This window comes from Biomphalaria glabrata, chromosome 9 (genome assembly GCF_947242115.1).
Source record: "Biomphalaria glabrata chromosome 9, xgBioGlab47.1, whole genome shotgun sequence".
In the NCBI taxonomy this organism is placed as follows: Eukaryota; Metazoa; Mollusca; class Gastropoda; family Planorbidae; genus Biomphalaria; species Biomphalaria glabrata.
The window spans coordinates 13,444,516-13,452,746 of record NC_074719.1 but is presented as its reverse complement, the minus strand read 5'-3'; the positions used below and the strand labels follow the sequence as shown (position 1 = coordinate 13,452,746).

Here is an 8,231-nt window from a genome sequence, read left to right as displayed (position 1 = left end):
GTTGCTGACACTGTGGAGAGTCGACGGAAACAGTGGCGCATATCTTGCAGAAGTGTCCGTGCGGGATAGTTTATCTTTAGAGTCACTTGACCTGTATGGCAGCTTAAAGGCACTACGCCTAACAGCAGCGTTTCTCGCCAAGGCTCTACGGGAGGACTATATCCTTCCAGCCTTGCTACCAAATGGAGTTTATCTCAGGTCTCAAGTTAGCTGAATTACATATAATTTTAAATGTAAAACTTAAAAATAGCGTCCATACTGTCGTGTGTAGCAGAATGAAGCCTAATATAGCTCCATAGGGGGTAGAAAAGTTGTGAAGACATTCGACAAGGGCACAATCAATGAGGATGAAAAGGTTGAACTCCATTGAAGGGTTGTGTCCCTTAGATCCACCACAGATAAGTCGCGTGATCTACCAAACAGGGCAGTGAAATAAACTAAACAAACTAAATATAAAAATCCCTTCTAAAAAAAAAGAAGGGGGAAGAATTTCACACTTACAACTACATTTCTTAATAATGAATTATCTACAGTGTCTAAACCTATGAATAATTGTGCAAAGTTTCAACTTGATCCGAGGATGGGTGTGAGAAGCAGTGGCGTCACTAGGGTCGGTGTCAGCCGGTGAGGTTAGCTCAGGGTGTCACCTCCCTCCCCCTCAACTTTCTCCAAATATTGAAGATAAAAGAAGATGATTACGTCTTACGCGTCATGCATGTTAACCAATTACTTAAATTCTGCCAAGCCATTGGTTTTCCTGGCTGCCTCAGGCAACCCATTCCATGCTTTAATAGCGCCAGGGAAGAAGGAGCATTTGTAGAAATTAGTTCTAGCATATGGAACGAGGAATTTGCCTTTATTTTTTTTTTTTGTCTTTCATAGTAATTTATTAAATTTGGTTTTTGTATTTGAAGTTTATGGTTCAGTGTTTTATGTATAATTGCTATTTTACATTTGAGTCTTCTATCCTGAAGGGTTTCTAAATTTAGTGATTTTACTAAAGGTGTTAGTCAAATGTGAATTATCGTTTGTTATGAATCTCGCTGCTCTATTTTATATCTGTTCTAGTTTCTTAAGTTTTCTTGAGTTTAAGGGTCCCAAAACAGAGAATGCATATTCTATTATTGGCCTAACCAATGTTAAATAACATTTTAGTTTTATGTTCTTATTAGATTTTTAGAAATTTCTTTTAATAAACCCTAATGCTTTGTTTGATTTTTTAATAGTTTCATCAATATGGGGATTCCATGACAGTTTCTCATTTATTATAACACCTAGATATTTTGCGTTTTTAGTCTTTTACTGGTTTACCATGAATAAGATAAGTGGAATTTATTTATTTTAGTTATTTTTTTGTTTTGACTCGTAATAATTAACATTTTTCTGGGTGGAAAGACATGCTCCAATTCGATTACCATTTCTGTAATTCATCTATTTCTTTGTAAAATTTCAGTATCTTGTGTTGTTTTTATTGTTCTATATATCATGCAATCGTCTGCAAATAATCTGACTTTTGTTCCTGAACTAATGCAATTTGGTAAATCATTTATGTAAATTAAAAATAGTAGGCCTAGTTGACCTAAGACTGTTCTTTGAGGTACACCTGAGTTTACTGTAATTGGTGTTGCTTTAGAGCGATTTATTATTACAGTTTGTTCTCTCCCTATCAGAAAATCCTTAATCCACTGATGCAATGGACCATCAATGCCAAAATATTTTATTTTTTATGCAAACCATGGAACTATACTATGGTGGTGAACTTTGTCAAAACCATTAGAAAAATCAAATAAAATAGCATCTATTTGCTCACTACTATCTAAACGTTTTTAAAATCATCAATTAGTTCCATGAATGTCCCCCACAGCTCGAGAAAAGCTGCAGTAGATCATGCACAGTTGTACTGGGCTTGTCCTAAGATCATCCTCGTGTTTAGTGACCATTCCTGGGTTGGGTCGTACTATATAGGCCTATGTGGCGCACAGCAACTCGGTGCGCTCGTTATTTAACGGTCGATGGCAGCGCTAACCATCGTGAAGTTCCTTATTTTCCTCCACAATTTCGTGTAAGGGCCGCCACTACAGCTCTCGGGACACTGATGTAGTCCCCTTCTCGAACTTGCTGATTGAACCATTCAACCCTTTGGTTTGATTATTGGAGGCACAAAGCAATGACGTTTCAGTCATTTACCTGTGATTGATTGTTATTTTCAAAGTATTAAAACAAGAGTGAAATCCATTTGTTTCTGGAATGAGATTTATTTCACAAAATAAAATCGACAGTGAATGAACACAATGATCAAAGTGACACAAAAAAAATATAACAACATGATATGGAACAAAGACAACAAAATGGTATTATGACAAGTTACATCTGAACAGTGACATGTTTTGCTTGCTTGTTTGCTGTTTTTAACTCATAATAAGATGGGTTTGCTAAATGGTTGTGGTGAGTTCAGAGTTCAAGTCATTATCAAAGGGAAAGTTATGTAAACCTTTTAAGTCTACGAAGCACTAATAGGTAACCTATCCCTAAGGAAGGATACATTTCATTGGTTTGGCTGCCTAACATTTGACCATAGCAACAGGTTAACTCAACCGCTGCTCTACAGAGCATTAAGTCTGATATGTTGTACAATGCAGATGTTAATTTTGTAAATAATATATAACCACTTGAAATATCTTGGCTTATTACCATTAAATATAATGGAACATGAGAACCATCATAAAAATAAATGTCTCAAGTGCATACCACATCAAATAGAATTTCTGCTTAAAAAAAGGAACAACCAATCTATATCCAAAGATGATTCAAACAATCCTAAATACAACTCTGACTATTGTTTTACATGGCTGTAATAGAATATAGTCATAGATAGAAGATACAAATGTAAGCAATATGGCATGGAATAAATGTGAAAACAGTAGTCGTTAATTGATATCAAAATAATATGTTATGATGTGAATGAAATGTACTGACTCTGCCTATTATTGTTTCACTATTTGTGAGTAATGTGTTGGAATTTCTAAACTTGGACGCATCAAAATATATCATAACAAGCTAAATGAAAAATGCTTAAAACTGAAAGCAGAGCAAAGCATACATCTAAGCACTATATAGTATATACATCCATGTAGATCAAAAGACTGTACAAGCAAAACACATTTATATATATGTATATTAGTACAGAAACAAAACGTAGTTTCAGAATTATAAATAGAATGAATCAACCAGATGAACAGCAAATAAAACAGAAACGTTACCATGAACACATCAATAGTACCACGACAAGTGCGAGATGGGAAGGGCTGCGGACATTTACAAATATAATAAAATAGAAAACTATTAATACAGGCTCAAAGTGACTGACAAAGAAAAAAAAAATCACACAGAAATAAGTTCCAAAACAAATCAAGAATCTAAAAAGTATCACCCAACATTTGTAAGAAAATGGCTAGAATAAAATATCCAAGAGATTAAAAAAGAAAAAAAAAAGGTAAGACTTCTGTTGTATCACTCATTTCACCATGGCATCTTTCATTTGACAAACATTGGAAACATTGAGGACTTCAACAAAATAATGCAAGGTGCATAACATAACACAAAATGAACACAAAAAAAAAAGAAGGTCTCTATAATAAAAGACTGTGATCTAAAGATAGCATTTAATACAGCAAACTCAATTTGATCGTTGTAAAGCAAAAATGATCAAAAGTTGACAGACAAAACAAGAAAAAATCAAACATTTTGTAGAATCTCAATGTATGTGTACACAAAGTAATACAAATTGTAGAAGAACTATATCTAATTATATTTGCAAAATAAAAATTACAAATATATCATAACTGATTATGAGTAATGTAAGAAACAAAAAAGGATAATTGTAAATTGTGTTATTTTATGAGATGACGAGGCCATCTGTTGTGAACTAATGATTCAAATATTTGAGTAAACAGATGAATGCTGGTATGTTTCTTATCAATGGAATGTTTACAAAATGCTAAAAATCAACACCTAGACAAGCAACTGATAAAGTCAATAACTTGAAAAAAAATAAATTAAAATACTTGCTTTTCAATTTCACAAAGTTGTTGAAATATTTTTTTTTTACCATAAAAAAAAAAGTCTGGAAGAAAATAGAATGTATGGCACTCTAGATAAAAAAAAACATTTCGGTAAGAGATCTATTTTTTTTAAACAAATGAACAGAAAAAGATTTTTTCAGCAATAATTATAACAAAATTATTCTGATACCACTACATAAAAAGCTAAAAAAAAAAAAGAATTACAACAAATAGGAAGAAGTCTTATGTAAAATTTTTGGAGAGTCTTAATAAAGATTCATTGGAATGCTTTGGAGACTTTATCTTTTTGTGTACTTAAAAAATCTAGATTAACTTTAAATATCTTGGCACATACATTAAATATAAACAGAACATGAGGAATGTTGCATAAAGACTACTTTGGCTGCAAAACAATTATGAATGTTGTGTATTTAAACAAATAATTATAAACAGAAACAAATAATGATAAAAAAAATTTTTTTCAAGATAAGTTAATAAACATTTTCATACTACAGTTTTGAAAACAACATACAACTTAAAAAAAAAAGACATGTCAATAGGGCTAAACAGCAACACTGCATTGAACCTATCTCTATCAAATCTAATGTAATCACTGCTGATGATATCAGCAAATGATAGTTGTTGAAATTTCATTCAGTTTTCTGTTTTATTTACAATGAAAACTTTAGATGTAATTTTAACATCAGCAAATTTATTTTCAGAACCTGAATTCAATAGTTATACTAGCAGATGAACTGAATTTGAAAAACCAAGAAACAATGAAATAATTATCCATATTTTTAAATTGACTTCTGGAATTCAAAATATGAAACATAAACTGAACATTTAGTACCTTTAATGTAAAGAAAAATAATTTATATTCACCAGCACTAAAATAGAAAGATTTATAAATAGAAATTCACCTAAATGCACTAATATATATGTCACTATTTTGAAAAGAAATGAATGCCAAAGAAAATTTTAAAAAATGTTTAAAAATAAAGCAACAACAGTTATATCAACTCAGAAAACAAATTCCTAAGGGTAAAGAAAAAATAATTTAAGGTTATCTTTCTCCTTTTTTTTTATTTCAAAAATATTTTATCCCTCTTCAATTACACCCCCAAAAATAATGAATTTTAAGGATTACAAATGTCATAGATGTCATAACTAATCAATGCAATTATTCAAATGGTTACAATATTTGCATTTTCTAAACTTAGTCAAAAAACAATTTTCTCTGCTCATTGTAAATTAAATAGCTGCCAGCAGCATGGTCCGATATAAATACAAGATTGTAATGTACAGGGTAAATTAAGATTTCAATTTTCTTTTCTTATATACTATACACAAGAATCAAGTTTTTCTTCACCAATAAATAACTCACAAAAATATGAGTGTGTCGAAACCTTATATAAAGTGAGAGTCCTTTGTACATGAAAGATTTCTGTATCAAGTCTTTGAAACAAAATGACAGAACAACACTCAGTAAGCAATAAATGTGGATTGGCTTGTCAAACATTAACAGTCCAATAGAATTTACATATCCAAAGATCTGTCCTTAAAATTACTTTGGAAGACCCTACATAATGATACACTATGTAAACCCAGTAGATTGATTCATAAAAAGTAGACAAAAAGACAACTCCAGGACCTACTAGTTAATTAACTACAAGGTGTGCCCTAACCATGAGGTGTCCGCATATTGTTCAGAAGTATAATATTGTCACAGATGATAATAAATAACACATATAAAGAACAGAGACAGTAGCTGACACAGACTGAGATGTTTTCATCTAATAGATGTGCAAGTATAAGTTAGGTAGAAAATATATACGATAAATAAAAGTATATGATACTTGTAGAACACTATTCAATAAATAAAAGTATATGATACTTGTAGAACACTATTCAAACACTAGTCTAGAACTAAATTATTTACTAAGGCAACTATTGCATGAGTTCTACTTCCCATAATGCTGCTATTATATTAATAGTTGTCACTGTAATCATATTTAGTCAACCTTTTTCAATCATAAAAAATACAGCTTGCCACATCCAACATCACAGCTAGCATAAAACACATTCATAAGTGTTGCACACAATAGTCAGTTTTCAATAGTCTGCATATTCCTTTTTTCTTTGAAGATAGATAAATAAACTAAGACAAAGTAATAGTTCTATTCAATAAATACACTTGCAAAGTGCAATACTCTCTTGCAGCTATGTTTGTCAGAGACTGCTAAGAGAAATGTGCAGATATTTTTGTTTTAAAAGGCATCACAGATAAGTTGTACTTCTTTACATTCAACTGTATGTTTCTCAGTATGGACCATGATAAGAATCCAATGTTGCTATCCAACAATGAAATATACACCTCCTCAAGTTTTAAGTAACCCATTTTGTAAAGTGACATTAAACTTTAGTCGACTTAAGGCATATTCAGGTGTTTCAGCAGACGATGATATTACCATTCTCTTTTTAGTTTATGTCCAGGGGGAGGCAAGTGCTCGAAATGATGAAGAGAAAAAATCAAGGAGTGTGATTTTGTATACTGAATATAGGTATAAATGTGTAGGGTGCTCATGTTCAATGATTACTTCTTGTTGATGGGTAGGTCATTCTGTGAAAACAAAACTACTAAATATATTGGAGTTAAAAAAGAAGGTCTGAAGAATCATTGGTTGACCAGGTGCTGGTGTCAACCTCCTCAGCTGGACGGAGCATGAGCGCGTCAGGGTCAACAGGGGGCTCCTCTGGTTTAATCACAGGTTCTGGCTCTTTTTCTTTGATGGCAGAGCCAAACTGAAAGTCTTCTTGAAAACGTCCTTTATAAGACTGGAGATTTCCTGAGCAAACAAAAACATGTATGTTAATATTGTCAACATTTTTATTAAGACGAAAAAGAGGTTTTAGTTTGGGAAATGAAAAAAAACAAATACTCATTAAATATATGAATATAAGCTTAAACAAAACTGAAATATTTTTGCTTGTACAAATATTTTGAAAAAGGAAGGTTATTGTTACATATGCACAAACTGATTTTCATAACGTCAAAAGTTGAAAACTAATGAAATCATATTAAAATTAAATTATTATAAAATATTTTTTTTTTTGGCTAATGGACTTTTCACTAGTTTTCACTTGTTCAAATAGATATCTTATAATATTTTATTATAGAACTAATGAATGCGTGGTTAAAGCTATTTTATAAAGACTCATAAAAACTAAGCCATTTATTTAAAATAGCTCAGATCCTACTCATTGTAAATTACTAAAAAGGGAGGGTAATTTACATTTTAAAAACCTAACACATTATTTTGGCCTCACAGCATAATGCCTACGGAACACACACATCTTTGCAGGGCTGTACTAATACCTGAACTAGACAGAGATGTATTGGACTTGAGACCATCATCATTCCCAAAACCCCGTGGTGTTTCTGGACCATCATCAGATGACTCAGCACTCTCGCCATTCATGTCCTCCAGGAATATCACATCTGCAGTCTCATTGGGATGTTCTTCTAAATATTTCTCAAGAGCCCATTCCTCGCTAGGGTATTCAAAAGTTTCAATCTTTGAGTCATTAAACTGGATATTAATCTGGAAGTGAAGAAAGAAAGAAAAAAAAAATGTTGATTTAATTTAAACACTTGAAAAGTTACATTAAAAAAATATTGCAGGAAATGTAATGTAAAAAAAAAAAAAAAGGAATTAGAAATACCAAAAGCAGTATTAGAGAGGTTAATTGTCAAAATGATATTACTTCCTCTAGAGCATGTTTTTCTGTTTCAACACTGTGTTTAGAGAAACTAGACAGACAAAAGAGCCTAAGTGAGACTAATTCAGTACACACAAAACATAGACAGTGCTGAATGAAAAAACATTAATAATGGCACATGTGAGTGAGAGAACTTTGTTGCTGTCTGAAATACCAGGAACTATAATGACAGAGAAATGGGAATAATTGGGCTTATGAATTTTCAATCAATACAATACCCAAGCTTAGTGATGTGAACAGTGATCAATATTATTGACAACAAAAACTTTGCAACCTGAGAAGAGTGAAACTCTTAGTTATGTTTGAAACTCTTATTAGTTCTATTTGAAACTCTTATTAGTTCTATTTGGGACTCTTATTAAGTTCTATTTGAAAGCCTTTAAACTG

General features: G+C 31.6%; 1 protein-coding gene across 9 annotated transcripts in view; it reads right to left on the bottom strand.

Moving 5' to 3' along the window:
* Window positions 1-2,231: 2,231 nt before the first annotated feature.
* LOC106070944 (uncharacterized protein DDB_G0284459-like) overlaps window positions 2,232-8,231 on the bottom strand; it is a 33,181-nt gene continuing 27,181 nt past the window's right edge. For all 9 annotated transcript variants that reach the window (XM_013230952.2, XM_013230949.2, XM_056039795.1 and 6 more), the window contains exons 3-4: window positions 7,441-7,666; window positions 2,232-6,910 (exon numbers count right to left, since the gene is read on the bottom strand). In XM_013230952.2, coding sequence (XP_013086406.2) covers window positions 6,717-6,910; window positions 7,441-7,666 — 420 coding nt within the window. In that variant the 3' untranslated portion in view covers window positions 2,232-6,716. The remainder of the gene's footprint in view (window positions 6,911-7,440; window positions 7,667-8,231) is intronic.